The sequence below is a fragment of the Bidens hawaiensis genome, unplaced genomic scaffold (genome assembly GCF_021521415.1).
Source record: "Bidens hawaiensis isolate Kalapana, Puna unplaced genomic scaffold, B.hawaiensis_p1.1 tig00022002_1, whole genome shotgun sequence".
Taxonomy (NCBI): domain Eukaryota; kingdom Viridiplantae; phylum Streptophyta; class Magnoliopsida; order Asterales; family Asteraceae; genus Bidens; species Bidens hawaiensis.
Genome location: NW_027493409.1, coordinates 18423 through 40780, shown reverse-complemented (window position 1 = coordinate 40780; position 22358 = coordinate 18423). Strand labels below are relative to the sequence as shown.

The 22358-nt window shown below is 35.0% G+C and overlaps 1 protein-coding gene and 1 pseudogene across 2 annotated transcripts; one reads left to right on the top strand and one right to left on the bottom strand.

Moving 5' to 3' along the window:
- The first annotated feature begins 12217 nt into the window (after positions 1 to 12217).
- On the top strand, positions 12218 to 15310 carry LOC143564407 (5'-adenylylsulfate reductase-like 4). The gene is made up of 4 exons (XM_077051693.1): positions 12218 to 12621; positions 13869 to 14056; positions 14581 to 14705; positions 14820 to 15310. The coding sequence occupies exons 1-4, from the start codon at positions 12394 to 12396 to the stop codon at positions 15167 to 15169; spliced, it is 891 nt and encodes a 296-aa protein (XP_076907808.1). The 5' UTR covers positions 12218 to 12393; the 3' UTR covers positions 15170 to 15310.
- Positions 15311 to 15769: 459 nt separating this feature from the next.
- Positions 15770 to 21184, bottom strand: LOC143564406 (uncharacterized; annotated as a pseudogene). The gene is made up of 4 exons (XR_013140865.1): positions 20526 to 21184; positions 16997 to 17089; positions 16846 to 16913; positions 15770 to 16424 (listed from the first exon to the last, which is right to left on the bottom strand). The product of XR_013140865.1 is annotated as an uncharacterized LOC143564406 (transcript).
- Positions 21185 to 22358: the final 1174 nt, after the last annotated feature.

Sequence of the window (22358 nt, the reverse complement as noted above, 5' to 3'; positions counted from 1 at the left end):
AATAAGAGCGTATAATCGAGTATGAAATAAACGAGTACGAGTATGAAATAAACGACTACGAAATAAGAGCGTATGGAATGGTAATGTGGTATAATTGAGTGTGAGATAACAAAATAATCGCGTATGAAATAAACGTTTAGAGCTAGTAGAGTTGTATAATCGAGTGTGAGCTAACCTACCCAACCTAAACTATATATAGTTGTTTCTGGGGGTAAAATGTTAAAAAAAACGGCTAGAAATCAAGAAAAAACGGGCAAAATAGGATCCAAACGGTCATATGGCCGTTTTATAACGGTCAAAAACCGGTTAACCTAAAAACCTGTTAACCGGTTTTTGACCGTTAACCGGTTAACCGGTTTTTAGGTTAACCGGTTTTTTAATAACCGGTTTTTAAATTTAACCGGTTTTTTTACTAACCGGTTCAATAACCGGTTTTTGTCCACGAATGAGTAACCGAAGTACTAACCGGCGGTTCAATAACCGGTCTAACCGGTTTTTTAATAACCGGTTTTTCTATTAACCGGTTTTCGGTTAAACCGACCAAACCGGTTCTATAACCGGTTTTTTTGAACACCTCTAGGTACTTTGTACGGGGTGACCCAATGGCAAAAGGTCACCGCTAGCTGGCCCAACCCAGCCGTACGAAGCCTTTAAGCGCCTCCAAGTTATCTCCAACTCCGGGGAAATCCACCCGCCCGAAGGCCCACTAGTGGTAAAACCCAGTCGCCCTTAGGATCGAACTGGAGATCACAAAGATCTCAGTCTTCCTTCATTGAGCCACCCATGTCCCCCCAAAATGTTGTAAGTGGTCTCCATTGAGAAACCAATGCTCTCTACCACTACACCATATTGAGAAGGACTAGAGCGACAACCTTAAAATCTTTAAATTCGTCAATTGCTGATTTTGAATAAAAGTTTTCAATAATTTCTCTTTCTATGTAAACTACCAAATTATTTTGGAATAAAAGTTTTCAATAATTTTTCTTTCTATGTAAACTACCAAATTATCCTCAAAAAGTTCATTAACATCTTATTGCAGGATAATACATATCAACATTAAGACTAATTCATTAAATTAACTAATATACACCATTTTTTTTGCAAGGTAACTAATATACACCATACTCAAAACTAATGAAATGATTAATAATTAAGTAAATAAACAAACAATAATACGAATTAAAATTAAAATTTAGAGCCACTTATTTTATCATTTTCAAAAATATAATAAACTTTCTAGTTATTTGTTATGTGTGAAGGGGTCAGATGGAGAATTGTGTTAGATGAATATAGTTACGCCCATCTATTATCATATTTAAGAATCAAAAGCTCACGAACTTACAAATCAAAAAGAACAAATAGTTGTATAACCCACTTCTTAACCCAAAGCCAGGGGGCACATCCCCTCCCTGTCCCAAGTGTTCCGTTCTTGGCTCGAACTCAGCCTGGTTTGACTCAGGTGAAACTCTAAACCAGACTTGAATTCTAAACCGAGTTGGCTCAAGTCAAGTTGTAATGACCGAGTCATCATTGGCTCTGGCTCGGTCATTTACAAACGAAGCGAATTCCAAAAGCACTAATTTTAAGGTTTTTAGAACCACCGTCTATTTGCATTGTAATTCTTGTAATTATTTATGGATGATATTATAAGTGTATAAATCTTTATATTGAAACAACGTAATAAAATATTAGTATATTTGTGTTGTTTATATGCATTATCAAAAACATAATAATTGCTAAAAGTATGATGACTATTGGTGAGAGCATGAGACTATTACTTGGTGGGACTATTACCACATGAAAATATACATCTTATTATAAATTGATAATACTACAAGATAAACGTTGTATCTAAAATAATAACAAACAAACCTATGCGGCGATTTCTGGTTGCTTCCCACCCATTTTGATTACATGGAAACACTATTTTCATTCTTGGATAATTTTTTAACTCGTTTAAGGGTAAAATTTCGCGGGTCATATTAACCCATCGATTATAACATATCCATCGATATGTAACCCTAATCTTCATCTGCCTCACCCTCAAAGCCATCACCTCCCCCCCCCCCCCCCCCCCCCCGGTTCCCCTCTCTGAAAACCCTAGCCACGATCAACTCTCTACTAGTTTTCCCCAATAACCGATCTATATTTGCGTCTCTCTCCTACTCAGAATCTACAACCACCAAGCGTCTTAGGGTTAATTTGTTTCCCCTTTCCTCTTAGCTAACTTGGTTTTCATTTTCGTTATATATACACAAAATCATTATATGGACAAGATTTTTTTTTGAAGTGGAGTTGGTAATTTGTATAGAGAAATCGAGTGTGAGATATGTTTAAAATTGTTGAATTGGTTTAATATTCATGATGTGAAAGTAACTATTATTTTTAAAATAAATAGTCGTAGTATGATAAAATTGTGGGTGGAGGGGTGTTCCTGTCTTTTCTAGTTCCCGAGCATGGGGTCAGTGTTCTCTTCAGTGGTTTTTGTCACTTTCTTTATTTTTCCTCGACCCTGGGTCCAAATTCCATAGGCTATATGGACGGTCGATCTTGGATTTGTTTTAATTTTCTAGTAATGTTTTTTTTTTAATTTATAGCAATAATTTAGGTGTTGTTTGTTTTTTAAGAGGTAAAATGTCTGCAGTCTGCGGACCACATCTGCGAGCATCTGTAGCAGAAGAGGTGGACCAAACCTCTGCAGTTTGCAAGAAGATTGTTTGTTTTTTAACGTCTGCAGACTTCTAAAATATAACCGAAATTTTTAAATAAGATGAAATTTAAATAAAAAAAGTCGTTTAACATATAAATCATGTCGTTGCCGCTAAGGGTTGCCGGAGACTATGCCGGAAAACTTGCCGGAGAATAATTCTCACACTTTTTAACACAACAAAACACAATAATTAATCAAATTGAACTCTTGAAACAAACACATGTAATTTCTCATTAAAATCGGGCAAATTACAAGATTACAGTTCTAAAACATGGTGAAACTGAAATTGAAAAATAAATTATAATGTTTACATATATTTAGCTTAGATCTTGGAGCTTGGATCTTGACGAACGGGTGAACAGGTGGTGCCCGGTGGTGGCAGATCTTGAGCTTGACGTTCGGATGTGGGGGTGGGGTGCGGCGGCCGGAGGTTGAGGTTGGGGGCGGAGGCCGGAGGTGAGGGTGGGGTGCAGAGGCCGGAGGTGGGGGTGGAGGTTGGCTGACGGTGGGGGTGGAGGGTGGAGGAGGCGAAGAGAAGGAGAAGAGAGGGTGGAGCTTGGCTAGGGTTTGAGAGGAGCTTGTCTGATGGAAAAAATAATAAGAATGAAGAGGTGGGAAGAGGGTTGAACAACACTTATAGGAGAAGACACTGCAGACCAAAATCTCTGCGCGGCGAAGAGGAAAGTGGTCTGGAAGAGTTTTTGAGGAAAAACAAACAGGCCCTTATTTTAGCTCTATGTATTGCCTGTTATATACTAACATTTTTATATAAAATGGGTACTTTTTTCATCTTCTTATATCTTTAATTAGTTTAATTACAAATTAAAATTTTAAACAAACATAATAATAATTAATGACAATAATTATCTATATATGATAAAATAGAATGTTGGTGTCGCAAGGCCCTTATTGGGCCATGTGGTGGCACCTCATTCGCTAGTCTTTATCTTTTTTCTTGTTTTTTTTTCTATTTTTAGTTTCAGCAACATAACGAACGTAACACTAATCGATCAAACGACAATTTTATTCTTTTGTTTTAGTTTCTGTATAGTAACTAATGTGACGGAACCGACTGTAGAGCCCATTTTGTATAATACGTCTTTTGTATTTGTTCATTTATGTCACTATGTATTTTGTTAGCTTTCGGTTTATCGTTGTATGTTTGGGTCCGAGGCCTTGTTACCAAAAGCCCATTGGGCTGTAAATAATGGAAGAAGGCATGGCATGGCTTCCCTTATAAAGGTGAAGCAAGCACATGCAAACTAACCATTTTGCAAAAAAACAACTCTAACCCTTTTGAACCTTAATTTTGTAAGAATCTAAGGGAATCTATAGTAACTCACTCTCGTGAAATCACTACCCAAACCCGTAAAAGACTAAAACAGACGGAACTTAATTACCTCCCGGTCTCTCAAGTGACATAGTATAAGTTATCTTTAAACTCTCAATTACTGTCCCTATAGAATACATTAACAATATACCATAAACTAGTTCTTCACTAACTAGATCACATATCACATTAAAATTTTACTACATGTCTAATATGGTCGTAAATAATGGAAGAAGGCATGGCATGGCATGGCATGGCTTCCCTTATAAAGGTGAAGCAAGCACATGCAAACTAACCATTTTGCAAAAAAAACAACTCTAACCCTTTTGAACCTTAATTTTGTAAGAATCTATGGGAATCTATAGTAACTCACTCTCGTGAAATCACTACCCAAACCCGTAAAAGACTAAAACAGACGGCACTTAATTACCTCCCGGTCTCTCAAGTGACATAGTATAAGTTATCTCTAAACTCTCAATTACCGTCCCTATAGAATACATTAACAATATACCATAAACTAGTTCTTCACTAACTAGATCACATATCACATTAAAGTTTTACTACATGTCTAATATGGTGATTGAATTTGACGTATACTGATGGTCCGGTATATATATATATATATATATATATATATATATATATATAGGCTTAAGAGCATTCACATCAGCTCCTTCATCTCTAACTCTATAATTTAAAGAAAAATCACCTTACTATATAATTTGATCTACATTTTGTTTATCCTTCCACATCTCATCCTCTATCTCTAACTCTATTTTATTAAATTAGTATGTTTTTTTCTTTCTTCCTATAACAATCTTTAACTACTATTTACTTTGTCTTATTATCATTTTTGTTTCACAAAGTTTAGCATCTAATTAATTATTCGTACATCAAATATGCAAGACAAATATATACCTGCAAACTGTTAACGGGATGTTACAAACGCAAATTAGTTCTTACAATAATGACGAAATGCGTTTCATGAGCATGTTAGAACAACTGAGACCAAAAATAATATGCAAACAAAAGGTTTGGAAACCAAACTAAGCAGACCAGCATATGGTCGATATATATGCTTCCAAAAAGAAGCAGTTTCTTGAGTTTTAGAACACACACCAAAATAACAATCGGCATGTTACCATGTAACCAACAAAAACATGGGAGCTCTTCAAAGTAATTATCTCAAGTATGATTGCGTTTTCTCATGATTTCCATTTGAAGCTCCTCAAAATATTGTCGTTGCATATTTGACAATGCGCTCAAATCTATCACCATAATTCGTTGATTAAATTCCATCATGGCAAGCTCTATTTTCTCAACCTCCAACCTTAGTTGTTCTTCTTGTCTCTCCTTTTCAAACTTTAGCTTCTCAGCTTTAAGGAGATAAAGCTCCTTATCTTGAGCACGACACTGCTCAAAAAGATTATACTTCATCTTCCTAAGTTGGATGATTTCCTCGGGTTGCATACCTTGAGCCTTTCGTTTTCTTTTTTCAGCTTTCCTACCTATTGGTCGGTCCAAATCGATATCATCGTTCTCAATTGCATTCTCTGCCTCGAGATTTACAGGTGAATCATCTATAGGAAAGGGGCATTGAGTTGGGTTCGGGGTTAGGTTGATCCTCCTTTTCTTTGTAGGTTCCTTTGTGGCATGCAAAATCCACTTAGGTTAATAGGTGACAACAATGCTCAAATTGGAAGTTGCTACCTTCTAATTTATGGTACATAATCTTTGTCTTGTCAAGCTTGCATTTAAACAAACATTATAGATGTTAGAAAGGTATAAGAAATGCAATGTTATTTAACATCATAATAATAAAGGTATAAGAAAATGCTACCTTATCATGATCAGTTATGCCACTTTGATTTAATCTTTTAACTTGATCTAGTGCCAAACATAATTTATTTGTGGCTTTTTGAATAGCTGACCATCGTAAGTTTAAAGACTTCAGTGTTCGCTCAGTTGTTGTATCTCTATGTTGCTGAAAGTACTTAAAGACCTTTTCTCAAAATTGGGAGTGTTTTTGATTTGTTCCTTGAACAGGATCAAGTACAATTTAGCCATGCGGAGACAAGTAGAGTGTCTTCATTAGTGCTAAAGTTCGCACCCGTTGAATTTTTCTTAAAGGTATCCGGTGAGGTTTCGCTTTGTCCACTATAAGTGGGAATGAGTTGATGATCTTCGCTTAAAAGGTTGGTAAAGTACATACCTTGCTCTTGTGTAAACATGTTTTGTTAATCCTTACTTTGTGAATCCATACTCTGTGAATCCATATGAGGAAAGGGGTTTTACAATGCCACTAACTGCCAAAAGATGAAAATTATAATTAACATATAAAATGGCCTTAAAGAACAGAAATATATTAGCATTCAGTATAGCAAATGAACAACCAAAAGTATCTTATGACAATAATCATATGCACTTTTTTAGTTAAACGGTTTAGAAAGCTTTATGCATTTCAAAAAATTTCGGATGACTTGTAGCTTGTTCCAAAATATATAATCTAATAATAAGTTTCTTCAAAATATATATATATATATATATATATATATATATATATATATATATATATATATATATATATATATATATATAATTGCATTAAAATGAATTGAGACCATATAATTAAAATGACAATAATAATCATGCTACTTGTGCGTAAAAGTATATCTATATGGTGAACTGAGGAGAACTTATGAACAGAGTGCAGAATGGTCTAGTATTGCATCAGATATTCAACTCACTAAAATAGAAACACAGTAACGTTGGGTTCTTTATTTGTGTGTATACACACACACATATATATATTTTGTGTCAATTATTTTATGTACTCAATTAGTTATACTTTGTCGGAACCGGATAGGTACCCAACTGTTTCTGGGACATGTATACCAGCGAAACCCGTGGGTTTGCCCGATACCCGACGGAAAATTACCCAATGAAAAGCCGACGGTTTTTGGGTCGGGTTTGAAAAAAGGTTTTATAATCGCGTATATGTTGGGATTACCTAAACCCGACCCAAATCTAACCCATTACCATCCCTAAATCATCATTCTCATGTTAAAAAACATAAACATCAAGCGCAACAAGACGGTCCCCAATGGCGTCTCCATCATCAAGTACAAGAAAGACAAATTTACAACTAGAATGGTAATCAAAATAACATGAAATGATGTGTTAACACACAACAGAACACTAACAAGCCACAAAATATTGATGATTACCAAGATATAATAATCACTAAACAACCACAACCATGGATACCGTTTCTTTTAGGTAAATAGAACATAAACTCATTGGGGACTTTTATCGAACACTTGGTTGTCAGAAAAGATAAACAAAAATAATAGGTATTCATCTACATCTCAATGTTACAAAATCGTTCACAAATATGCTAACACAGTACATATTAAAGAGAAACTAGCATATGAATCTCGATGAACATGCAAAAATAAAAAGAAGATGAAACGTACCAGCCGAAAATATCGTCCCAGACCTACGAGCTGGAAGCAGATTGATAAAAACAATGGAGAGTGGTATAAGATATTTTGAGAACCGGGATTGAATGCATCGTTTCAAAAACTACTATTATTGCTTTGTAATTCGAGGTAACTTTTCAAGTTCTTTTGGAAGGGAAGAGGAGACATGGGTTTATATTTTGAGAGGGAATGGATAAAGTAAATAGGGAAAGGGAGAGAATTGTGATATATATATATATATATATATATATAGATTGAATAGTAGTCTAGTAAATATAGAGGATGGTTTTCATCTCTACTATATATTTTTGGGAGAGAGAATAAAATAGAGGAGCTGATGTAGAGCTAAATAAGAGAAAAACCATATTTTTCTATATATTATATAGATAGAGTGTAATATATAGGAGCTTATGGGAATGCTCTAAGTTCACGTCAGTAATAATATCAGTGTGAGAAATGAATATGAGCAACTAGTTTATTTTATGTTTTAAATAAATAAAAATATGTAAATGCAACAATAAATGCACTCTCTTTCTTCAATTAATACAACTAATATAACCATAATAAACCTCTCTTTAATTAATATATCTAACTAATTTCACTATAATAATTAAAAATAATTAATATATCTAACTAATTTCACTATAATAATTAAAAAGAGAAAAACACTAATTTAGTTTTATTTTTTATTTACACCCTCTTCATTTTATCCAACAAAAATACAATTTATTCATGTAATAATATTTCTTTATATTAAAAAAACAATTTCTATTTACTCAATTTATTAGCATATATCAACGTGTTTTTTGACAATAAATATAAAAACATAATATATATATTTTCAATTGATATGCCTAGGGGTGTGTATGGGTCGGTTTGGAGCGGTTTTGAGCCAAACCCATAACCATAACCGATATGTCGGTTAATGAATAACCATAACCATAACCGACCCGTTATTGCGGTTATGGTTAATCGGTTTTGTAGGTTATAGTGAGTCGGTTATGGGTCAGTTAACCGTAACAAAAAAAATGTAATTGGTCTTAAAAGTTTTGTATCGATTATTACAAAAAACAACCTGACATAATCTAACAAAGTATATGATCGTTAATATTAATATCAAATATTAAAAAAAATGACAATATATAATCTAACAATGAAATTCAACTTCATTGATAACAAACGTTGAGATAAAAACATCAAAATGATATAATCCAACAACATGTTTGGTGGAAGTTAATCCTAAACATATTGTTGGTTAAATAAATGGGTCAGTTCGGTTATGGCGGTTTTGGAATTATCTATAACCAAAACTGACCCGTATTTGACGGTTCTTAAAATGTCATTAAACCGACCCGCCAGTTATGTCGGTTATTGGTTAAAATCGGTTCGGTTATGTCGGTTATGATTCGGTTAAACGGTTATGGCGGTTAAGTTGCTCACCCCTAAATATGCTTATAAAAATTATTGTCATATATAATAATAAATAAAAATATCATACAAATGTGTCCATTAAATATAGACAATAAATATACAGCCTACAAAAAAATTATATAACTTACACTTGTATTGAGTAATAAAAACATACATACAACTGACATATGTAATTCGGCATCAATAATTATATAAACTACACAAAGATACACATATCCAACACGTACATAGGTTATATGTTTTTTTGTATGCGCGCAGGTTATATGTTTTCTTATTCTTATAACAAGTGTATGTTATATGTTTTTGTGTAGTTTGTATATTTTTATTGACATTTAATGCAAACATGTGTAAGATATTTTTTGTATTATTCATCATAATGTAACTACGTGTTGATAGATATTGATATACTGATTTGGAAGAAATTGGTTATGAATAAAAAAGAAATTTTAATGTATGAATACATTGTATTTGTGGACGATCAAATTTTCGTGTGTAGGTTATATGTTTTCGTGTGCGTGTGTATTTTATTTATGATGAATTTTGTGTGTAGGTTATATGTTTTTAACGTGTAGGTTATATGTTTTCTTATTCTTAGAACAAGTGTAGGTTATATCTTTTTTGTTGAGGCGGTGTATCTACGCAAATTGGATTGGTTTCTATCAAGTTCATTACAATACCGGAACTAAAATAAAAAACAAAACAAACCGACATTCGGTTGGTTTTCGTCATGTTTGTTATGGTATTGAAACTAAACAAAAAACGTTGAGTCTACTCGAATTTGGTCAATTCTCATCACTTTCGTTATGGTACCAAAACTAAAACAAAACAAAACAAAATGCGAAATTGGCATTCGGTCTGACCGCAACTAAAACAAACCAAAAAAGACCAAATAAGGTGTTGCAAAGTGGCCCAATCAAGACTTTATGAAGATAAATTCGAAAAAAAAATCTAAATTGAAGTGGCTAGACGGGATTGGTGCCACTTGGATCAATCAAGATCTAGCGGCACCAAACCCCTAAATTGTAATAATTATTGCTTGTAATCGTTTAGTTATATTTTGTCAAAACCCAACGGGTTTTGGGCCCTGTATACCCGACGGGTATTTTGTCAAAACCCGATAGAAAGCCCGAAACCCGACGGGTAATTACCCAATATATACACCCCACGGGTTTGGGCAAGCTTTAATAATCAGGTATGGATTTGGGAATACCTAAACCCGACCTATTTCCATCCCTAACCGCGTCCTAGCCAAAACACACAGGTTGGATACAAATAGTTGGAGGCAGATTTAACCTTTCACAAATATCAGAATCAGGATAAAATGCCTACAACACATACATATCTACTAAAGACATCCTGGTCGCTCAATCACTCCTAGTTTCAATTCGCTTGTGCTTGGGCTAGATTTGAGCCTATACAAGTTACAATTAGGCCTAATTGGGCTTATGTATATAATGTAATGTAATGTATGTATGTCAATAAATTTGGTTTTGGGCTTGAGCCCAAACCTATTGCCTAAGGCTATATGCACACCGTTTATATATGTTTTATGTTGGGTGCCGGGTAATCAATTGCAAGTAGAGGTGGACAAATCGAGTTCTAGGCCTGAACCGGTTCAGTTGGTAAGTCGAAATGGTTTGGTCAAAACCAAACTGGGATATATACCGTTAGTGGAGGGAATGATTCGAACCATTATTAAAGAAAATTGAATCGGGCTGTAATCTTTCGGGTCCAAGCCGGTACCCAATACCATTTTAAGTATAATTTTGTATTATATACTTCTTATAAAAATACAAACTAAATAAAAATAATTGATGTCCCTTTAAATTAATATTTAAAAACTTAGAAAATAATATAAATTCTAATGCACTGAATGAAATACAACTTGTAATTTATTTTTTATTCTTGCTATTATCAAGATGTGTTTAATCTTAACTCATCACACCCGAGTTGTTGCATAGGTACTCATCAATTGCGTCTTCATAGTCGATCACTGGGGTCGTCAATTAGATCTTGGGCTATAGTGGATAAGATCAAAAATTTATCTTCCTTACCTTTCTGTAGAAAGGGTCTGAACCACCGACCCGCTTGATAAGGAACCACAACCAATAAAAGATTTCACACTTGATGAAGTCATTCGTCATTCAAAGACTTTTTAAAACATTAAAGAGAACAATGAACCTTTTTTTAGCATTTAAGAGAATGAAGAGTGTTTTTGAGTGTTGTGAATTATGATTCAAACAAACACCCAAAAGTGTAAAAATATGTGGAAAAACCAACTAGAATAGCCTAAACGCTAAAAAAGAGAATGCCACCTCGTTCAAACAACAAAAACTGGTTTTTCTAACGGTTTCACTAATATGTGGTAGGAACTACCATACAAACTATCAGTTGGATTGGAAGCCGAATCGATGAAGGCCAACCCAATTTGTTCATGATACCGAGTCAGTTCCAAATAGGGGTGAGTAAAAAACGGTTCAGAACCGTCAGAACCGAGGAACCGGAACCGAACCGGTGCCTTAGAACCGCTAATGTGTGTACCGGTTCGGTTCTCAAAATTCGCATTAAACGGTTCCCGGTTCGGTTCCGGGTAAAACCGACGGTTCTAGACTTGGAACCGAAGAACCGGAATTTTTAAAACATTTTAAATAAATTTACCAATCCCCATTTTTTATAGAGTAACTTATTAACCGGCATCCATTCAATCGTATTTTAATTCAAATCTTCTTTCTTTACGTTCAAGAACTAGCAACCATGATCAATTTTGATTTAAGCTATCAAGGTAATTTAATATAAAATGATATGATCTTCCATTAACGTTGCAAATGAGTTATTTAACTTCAACACTTAGGTTTTAATAAAAAATATAACGGATGTTCATGTTGTAATCTAAATTAGTTTTACCGTAAAGAAGACATATAATTGTATAAACTTGTTTTGCAATTTGCAAAGTTTGCATAACTCATTTGATAAATAGATGATCGAACCGGTTCTAGCGAGAACCGCCTTTAGCGGTTCTAGAACCGAACCGGTTTACTATAATAGGTTCCGGTTCCATTTTTCACTCATTTTCGATTCTGATTCGGTTCCGGTTCCGGTTCCGGTTCGGTCCTCGCGATTCTGAACCGTTACACAGCCTGGTTCCAAACCAGTTTTTTTAATACAAGGGACTGTATAGTGAAGGGACCCATACAGCAATATAAGACAGTAGGTGTCAAATATCATAAAATCAGTTAACAGTGTGAATCATCATCATATCATTTATCATTCACATTCACATTGGACTCCAAAAGCCCCAAAAATGAACACCACCAATTGATTCATATTTCATATGCATATCAATTGCAGTTCATCGGAGCCTCAGGCTCACTCAATCCTTAACACTAGGGTTTTGTTTTCGTTATTTTCTGTATGAATTTAATCGATCTGTGTGTATCTATATGTATAATATATCGAGATTAACGAAAGTCATGACTCCAGCTAGGGTTTTGAGAACCGGGTTGATTATATTGGGGCTTTTTGGTATGCTAACGTGCGCCGATGAGGTTTCTAGGGTTTCTGATTCTGTTTGCCCGACGAAGTCGATTGAAGCTTTAATCTTTGGATTTCACGACTCGGTTTGCCCGGTGACTGGATTGGATTATTATTATTCCCTCGGTGTTATTGAGGTATTTATTTATTTATACACTTGCATACTTATGATTATGTGTAATTGCTGTTATTCAAGTTACATAGAATATTAATAGGGGTTTGTGGATTTGAACTGACGAAACCTTGTTATGAATAATGATTGGGGTTGTGAATGAACCGAACCGAACAAGATTCGTAGCCATGTTCGTATATTAAGTATTTATCGGGCAAGGGAATGGTTCATGAAAACCTAACCCTGAACGGAATTTCTTGTTCGCGTTAACTCGTTAAGGACATGAACTTGGTCGTGAACGATTAATGAACAGTACACAAACAATGTTTTATTTGATTTAGCTTAATCGAGAATGGTCAGTTCAATGGTTCGGTCCAGTTGTCGAGTTTGTCTGGGTGGTTTTAACATTCTTATTCATTTTATAGTTAATAATTTCGCTTAAGTTTATATGATTAGGAAAGTCATTAAAAAAATAATAAAAACATTTAATGAATAAACACAAATGAACATTAATGAACATAAACGAACACGTTATCGAACGCTCACGAACACAGTCTCTGTTCGTATTCTTTTATTTGGTAATCGAGTGAAGTTCCTTGTTCATGTTCGCAGGGCCGTCTCTGAGGATGTGGTGCACCTCAAGGGCCCTGTGCAAGGAAAATTTTTTGGCTCCTATATATTGAAGTTGTTTTTAAAGGGACACCAAAAAATGCTCGGATTTGTCTATTTGGACAAAAAGAGAAATACGTTTTGTTAATACAAATAAATAAATTGACCCAAGCCATAAAAAGAAAGAAAATATTGTTCTAGCCCATAAAATATAATGTTGTAGTCCTGCAATTCAAGTTCTGAAAAAAAGTGCAGTCACAGGGTATCTAACCTGAGTCCGACATCATGTAAACAGCGCAGCATACCATATGAGCTACAAGACATGTTTAATATAGTTCCGTTTGTATCTAATTTATGTACTTCATATCCCATTTTTTTTCTTTTGGGCTCCAAAACTTTTTGGGACCTGTGCGGTTGCACGGGCTGCACAGCCCCTGGGCCGGCCCTGCATGTTCGTTCGTTTTTTATACGAACTTTCCGTCGAACAGTTCACAAATAGTTTGCAACATTCAGGTCGTTTACAGCCCTAATCATTATTGATTTTATTATATCAATCGTATAATCATGTTGATCATTTTGAAAGAATATGCTCAATTTGTTTATATTTTGTATTTGTCTACATGGATTAGTTTTATTAATAATTTGTTTATTTATTATTTGTAGGGAGATGAAACTTCATTGCAAAAGGCTTTAAGTATGGTTGATACCAACACTCATGATTATGTTGTTGTGGTGTTTTATGCATCATGGTGCCCGTTTTCTACTGTTTTTAAACCGAGTTTATCAACAATGTCTTCATTGTATCCTTCAATCCCTCATTTTGCAATCGAAGAATCCGTTCTGAAACCGAGGTTTGTAAACTTTTTGCTCACATAAATTTCTGCAAACGTTTATTGTATTTTGTACTCATGTTTATGTTGTATGAGAAACAACATAGATATGAATGTGGGTCCTATGCGTAAAGAATGGGACTCACAAAATGTAGGATGAAGAATCAAGGAAAATGTTACAAATAGGTGGGTCCGGGGTTCGGACGTTTGGTAATAAGTCAAAACAGGTTTTGGTCAATAGGTACTGTTTTAGGTTGGGTCAGGTTGATCGCTGTATTAGTATATTATGAAAACTATAAAAAAATAGATCCAAATTAACCCTTTTAGCTCAATGTGAAATTAACCTATATTAGACCCTCATATGTGAAATGACATAAATGCTGTTCAACTTAACAGAAATTAGTCTTAGAACCCAAACTTTATACAAAATTAAAACTACGAACCTCAAACATGCAACTTTTCATGGCTTGTACCCAAATGGATGAAAACTTAATTATGCTAGATAAGACTAACACTTGTTATTTATTTATTTTTCTTTTTTGCAGCATACTTACAAAATATGGAGTTAACGGTTTTCCTACGCTTTTTATACTAAACTCAACCATGCGTGTGCGTTATCATGGCCCCCGAACTCTGACTTCTCTTGTGGTTTTCTACACAAATGTTACAGGTATCAAGTTTTTTCTTATTTCATAAAAAACCACTTTAAAAGATAATCCTTTGTTACTTGTGATAATTTACTTGCATTATTTTCCTTAACTTATACATTTTTTAATGGACACAGGTATTAATGCTGAATCAGTTTATACAAAAACCCAAAACACAATGGACATTCTAGTACACGAAAAAGGCGACAATAACAACACGGATCCTGAAACTTGCCCGTTTACATGGGCAAAATCTCCAGAAAATTTACTTAGGCAAGAAACATACCTTGCTTTAGCCACTTTGTTTGTCGTTTTTCGGTCAGTTTACCTAATTTACCCTTATATCGCCACGTCTGTTCAATATGCACGAAGAACACGGTTCTTGTGGGAACAGCCTCGTGCTTATTTGAATCGTGCCGGACAGTTATTTAGTTTGCTTACGGATTGCATGGGTATCGGATTCTTTTATGAAAGAAAGCACCGGTAGATCAATTTGATCTTTTTTTTTTCTTATTAATATCAGAGTTTTATTTGTTTTAATTGGTTTTTGAAGTAACTTGCTTCATGTTTATGTATCATAGATGACAAGTTGTATGTTTATTGAAGAAAAAGATAGATTTATATGGTACTTGGATCAAACAAATGTTTTTTTTTCATTTGTTGTAGTTATATCAGTATCAGTAATAATGTCTGTGTGGACATTGTAAAAGTTTTAGATTTTCATATTTGTGTTTGTAGTTTGTACATCATGAAACCTTTGTATTTGTATATGTATCTTTGTAGGTAGACAACACTTAACTGAAATATTTTTGTTTAAATAAGAACACATTGTTAGAAGTTCAATCATAATAATCAAACAAGGACCTTTAGAATACACATTTAAACACCAATCGCCACTCTACATTTAAACACCAATCACCACTCTAAATAACATGAATGCATGATGGTCAAATTGTTATAAAAGTGTGCTTAAAATATTTGAAAGACTTGAATATAAATAAACAAATACTAAGTGTACCGCTAGCCCCAGGCACCAGAAAGTTGAATACATTGGGTAGCCTTCACAGTTAACATGCATATGGTTCACTTTAATTGAACTTTTTAATAACAAGTTACCATGTTAAATAATAAATATGATTACAGAATACATATTGTTACAATAGTAATCAAAGGTTTTGAATGACTCGATTTAGAGGGTTGTCTTCATGATAGAACACTTTTGAGGAATTTCAACTTGTTAACCCGTTTAATTGTTTCATCAAATAAACTGTAAGCACTATCACATATTGCGGGATTCGTATTTACGCTTTGCACTCTCATCTTTGCTTGATAACATTTAACACTTTAGATTTGGAAACTGTTTAGTTAAAAACATTTTTCACTTGGATATATCCATAAATAATTGGATTACATGAATCATATCGAGTCATAAATAACTGAAAGTTAAAAACATCAGGACTGAGACTCGATTCCAAGAATTGCAACTCGAAAGTGCCTATATCTGTCGGTTTTATGACTTTTACCATAGGAATTATGTGGTCACTGTGACGGGGCCGTTATTGTGGGGATGATGAGGATCATGGTGGTTAGTGCTTGTGGCGATTGTGGCGGGTGAAGGAATAGGAGGGACTTGAGGGAGTAAAAAGGACTTTAGGTGTTTGTAGAATTCCTTTGTTTTCTCAACAATATAAGCATGCCCTGTATCCTTTAACACCGCCAAATCTGCATTATCACCCAAATGCCTGCATGTTTATTGTGCATACAAATATCACATTAGTCAATACAATAGTAGTCATCTCTCTCCTTTGACTAGTCAAAACTAGGGTGTAAACGATCCAAGCCAAAGCTCGTCTAGGCTCAGCCTCGGCTCGTTTCGAGCTCTATTTCTAAAGCTTGAGATTGGCTCGTTTATCATTTATTAATAAACTTAAATGCATGTATAATCATTTTTATATGTACATTTTAAATACAGTTTTATTTATAATTTAAAAATATTTTATTTAGTATTTTTATCATAATGTTAAATATATTTATAGTTATATAAATAATATGCTTGCTTAGGCTCAAGAGCCAGCTCGGGCTCGATGATTGAGGCTTTGGCTCAGGCTCGTTTATTAAACCCACGTAGAAAGTCTCATTGTCATTGGTCGATAAATGTCAAACCTTTTTAATCTATAGCCCAATTCCAATGGGAAAACTTGATCTTTTTCACCCCAGATTATCAAGGTTGGCTGCAATTTGAAAAGGTGCAAATATGAGTCAACAGTTACAAAAAGTCAAAAACCGAGTCAAACTTGATGGTAGTGAGGCTGACCTGGGTTATTTTTGGAATGTCCGAAAGTTTTCGGTCTTTGGCTAGAGCATGAATCAACTCTCTTTTCTCTTGTAAATGTTCTCTGTTCATTTCCTGTACCCAATATTTCATGTTATGAATACAAAGTGTTTGGGATTACATATAAAACGTGTTTATTTATGTTACAGGTTGATAAAATATTAGGGTTGGGTAAAAATGTGTCATTTCTCATGTGCAGGGCCATCTCCGATAATTTAAATACCTCAGCCGAGCCAAAATAAAAAGGCCCATAGGCCTTATTGAAAATTTTTTATCCGCTAATGTTCATGAATAAAACTTTTATCGACCGATTTATTATAAGTAGAAACAATTTATCTCATAAACCATTGCAAATTACATTATTTTTAACACCAAAAAACATATATATGTATAAAAAAGTTTGTGCCTCCAAAACTTATGTGCCTCGGCCGATGGTGGGGCTCACACACCCTCCGAGCCTCCCTTGCTCATGTGATAGACGGTTTAAGTTCCATCACGAACAAATGTATAGATTAAAAGTATATTTAAAAAGAAATTCACAGTTAAAAAGAATATTAGGCCATGTGTAGTGGAGGGGCTACAAAATAGGGCGTTTTGCGCCATGTGACGCCTAGTCAGCATAGGGTAGGTTTTTGTTTTTGGGGTGTAATGGTGTTCTAGCCTAATATATATATACATATATATATATATATATATATATATATATATATATATATATCACACACACACATAATAATATAATAATAATATATACACACACAACACACACACAAGGCCGACGATAAATACCCCCCCCCCCTATCGCCCCTAAAATCGCTTGGGGGGAGGGGGGGGGGGTGTTCTCACCCGTCTTCGCCCAAGCCTTGTGCCCACTACGGGTGGCCTTAGAGATCGTGTTAGTCGTTAAAAAACATGTATGCTATCACTACATTATTATCTAATACTAGCAGGGTACCTGCGCAATGCAGCGGGCGCGCACGCAACTTAACTCAACTGAACGCATAGTCCGTGTTAGTAAGTACGTCACCTGATGACAGTGCGCACGTAGCCTAATATTGGATGTGTAACTCGTGCAAACCCAGTTGCGTGTAATCGGAGATTGAACACGCGTAACCAGTGGGAATGACGTTACCAACATTAAAAATGCCTAACCAATATATAGTAATTCGAAATAAATCATTTTTTAAACCAACCTGTTTTGGCCCCAAACTCGTTCCGACTCGACAGCGTTCTAACCTGGCCCATTTCTACTCGAACCCGAACCATAACCATTTTTTTGTATCGACTCATTCTGACCCCATTGTGCTTTTACAGATGACTCGAACTCGCCCGACTCGTCCTATTACCCGGTTCTAAATGGTAAGCGCGTAACATGTTAAACTTTTAAAACTAAAAATATAACAATATTATACCCAAATTAAAGAGAATAGAATGCTCGTTTTTATGATGTAATTTTTTTGAAAAAATATTAACATGTGAAAAAGTTATGGCCGTTAAAAAATCGTGGAGTAGTTGGTTTTGAATTAGGGGGCATATGTGTAACTATTATTAAACATTACAAAAAAGGTAGTGAAGTTGAATGACTAAAGTTGTAAGTATATTTTTTTGTGAGTAAAGACATAATTACCCCTGATTTCTAAATTTTTTTATGCATTATGTGTTGTATATAAAACAATAAGTTTGATATCTTTTAAAAATTTAAGAGGTCATTCGCTTATGCGTTATGTATAGTGTAGATAAAAAAGGGTGATATTGATATAGTTGAAGAAAATCTGAAGTTTACAGTTAAAGCAAATTAATGCATGTTGCGAGAAAGTGGGATGAACCCATACACTATCATACTAATTCAATGCGTCATAAATGTAGTATCCAGAGAGCGTTAAGATCTTTCCCTATTTGACAATTTGATCTCAATGTTTGGACTTTGATCATCCTCTATTCCCCTTTCTCTTTCCATATTATATTACACTCCACTAAACTTATTATAAAGATAAGTTAAAAGCATTACGAAATCTTTGAAGAATAACTATTAATCACAACCTTAAAAGTTATGATATATATAGTAATTATCTAGTTAATCACATTTGCACTTGAAGAGGTATGCACCCGCCTTAACATCGAGCAGGGCGGGTCAACCCACAAGATATAGACAAGAGGCTTGAAATCAAGATGTCATGAAGGCACAAAGCCAAAACCTATGCGCATGGCGCATATCACATATGCTCACGCATCATATATGCTCACGCATATCACATCTGCGCGTGACGCATATCACATATGCTCACGCATATTACATATGCTTGCGTATATCACATCTGCGCATGAAACATCTGCGCGTGAGAATAAAGAGAAGACCTCGCGCATCCTCAGGATAGGCGCATATCACACATGCACATAATCAACCTCGTCCTTATCCAAATCAGGATAAGGACAACCCTGATTGTGCTCATCAGACAACCTTCCAGAAGGTATCCTTTAAGGAATAAAGAATATGCTGATGTTGACAGCTGCCAATGAAAGGTAGACAACTCAGCAAAACCAATGTGCTACCACGTGATTGCACATGGGTCAGGTGAAATACCTTGGTCAGAGAATAATCAATGAAAAAGCACCAGGTGTCCTAAGGACACGTGGCGCGAAGCAATAGGAGGAGGCCAAAAAGGCCCTAATGGGATCTGAGCCCAATCATTGGAAACCCTAACACTATAAATACCACACCACCTCCACAAGGGGAGGTAAGCAGGAAAATACACTCTAAATCCTTACTCACTTTCAGATTATTATTATCTTCTCCTACAATCTCTTATTCTTACACCGGAGGGTTACCCCAAAGAGGACCCCTCTGTCCCTTTCTAAGGGGTAAGTTCACGGTGCTGCTCATTTTGTAGGTGGAAGAATTCATACTCCGGAGAACCATCGGTGATATAGCACACTCATACCCGAGGAAAGTTGATCGTCTACCAGTGAGTCGATCCACGTTTCTTCAGCACTTTTCTTTTACTATTTTATCATATTTTAACTTCTTTTTTATAAAAAATATTAGAGCATTTACGTTAGAGTATTTATCTACATCTTTATAATTTAACTAAAAAACACATTTTTTTTATTTCTACTTTTTTTTCGATTTTTAAGGTTTAAACATATTTTTTCCCCTTCAAAATTTGCACTACAATAATAATAATAATAATAATAATAATAATAAGGTAAACAACCGGTTCTAAATTTCAGACCTCACCGGATCATTAAACCGACAAAATCAATCAAACAAATAAATTAGAATCACAAATCAATTGACATGCTTCGATTTAAGTGATTCCGTCAGTTCTAACTTCCAAATTATTTATCAAACAATAAATAATTTAGAATCTCATCTCAAACCAGCCCACTTACTTCGATTTAAATGGTTTAGTCGGTTTTAACTATTTATAAACCATCAATCGAAATACATTAATAAGGCAACATATTTATAAAAGAGTAGAGTGTGGTAGTAAGTGGTAACGAGGTTACGAACGTCAATGAAGTCGACAAGTATACAATTAGGCGTCTTAACAAACGTAACCCGCATCAACTCCTTCATCTTCTCAGGCGTCTGCGGCAACAACATGTCCGCCGCCTCGTCCAAATCCTTCACCACAAACAACCCCTTGTCCAAGTCACTCTCCTCCAAACACACCCCGGCGCAACATATCACCACCCGCTCCACCATCTCCTTATACTGCGCCGCCATACTATACGCCACAAACCCACCGTAACTCAGCCCCACCACCCGCACCTTCTCCACCGAGTTCATCTCCATCACCCGGTGCACGCACTCCGCCTGGAACCACTCCGACCGGTCCGGCCGGGTGGTGTACGAGTCGCCGAAGAACACCAGGTCCGGGACGTAGATGTTGAAGTGGCGGACCAGGCGTGGGATGATGTCAGGGCCCCACTGCCACATGGCGTTCGCTCCGAACCCGTGGAGTAAGAGGAGGTTGGGTCGGGTCGGGTCGGTTTGCGGGTCTTGGGGACCCAGCAGTGGATGACGGTGCCGTCGCCTAGGTCCGTGACGGTGGACCGGAGGCCGGACGTGGTGAAGGTGGACCGGAGGCACCAGGTTCGGGTGGCTGTCAAACTGAAGCACTTGGTCATATTAATATTAATGGGTGGGTGGTGAACAACTACAAGAGAACACAGTTGAGGTGTTTTCAGTGTGTGTGTGTAATATGTATGTGTGGAGAATATGGGGTCACATATGTAATGTGTTTGGGAGGAGGTTGAAATTGGTTGGTATGTTTTTTAAACTATATTTTTGTATATTTTTTTTATTTGTTTTTATTATAATAATTGAGATTATTGTTATTTCTGATAAATTTTTTGAGACTTGAGAGCATTAACGGGGACCTATATCTCTTCACCATCTAGATGACACTTAGAGTATTCATATCCTATCCATCATATAAAGAGTGGTTTACGCTGATGTGAGTAGAGAAACGAGAAATACAATGATTTTTCAGTATATTTAAAAAGTTACTAGTTATCTCTTATGATCTTTTAGTAAACTGTTGAAAGTGGTTATGAGTGAAAAAGAAAGAAAATATAGTGATAAAAATATAAAAATAGTATTTAATTAAAAATGAGAGAGAAAATATAACGTTTTTAGAGTAATTTTGGATTTTAAGATATGAGAAGAGATGAGAATGTTCTTAGTATTCGAACATCAAAATACACATAATTAGATGCTTTAAGGTTTATTTCACATCAACATCAACTGAAGTCTGAAGATGCTATTTGGGATTGTGTTCAGGATATGTTATTTCACTGTAATGTTTAATAAATGTGTGAAGTTTTTTTTATTTATTTATGTAGTCTCAAACGGATATCTTCAATTATAACGATAATTGTAGCTGATTTAACCTGATTTGTGTAGTTTGGTATTATTTGGTTGTCATGCTATATTGGTGTTGATTGTTTACCTAAATTCATTTCAGATGTTCTTCAAGGGTTTTAAATTGTTGAAATTTAGTTTTAACTGCGAGTGATGGATTGAAATCCAATGTTTAGTCGGTTAACCATTTTTTTTAATGATAACTTTTTAGATTATGATAATTAAATATACCATCTAAAAGAATGGTTATGCGTTTCAACATATGCATACTAAATATATGTGGTAATTTGTATAGCCATCACATAGGTGGTGTTTCAAACTAACCACCATGATAATGATATCTTGACATGAACTACACAAATCAAATAAAAGTTCACCAACCATATACACAAGCCATAAATTTTTTTCAACTACCATTGGTTTGTTATACTAGGTACTAGCTAAAACTAAAAGGACAAACCCTTATTACTCTTCCAT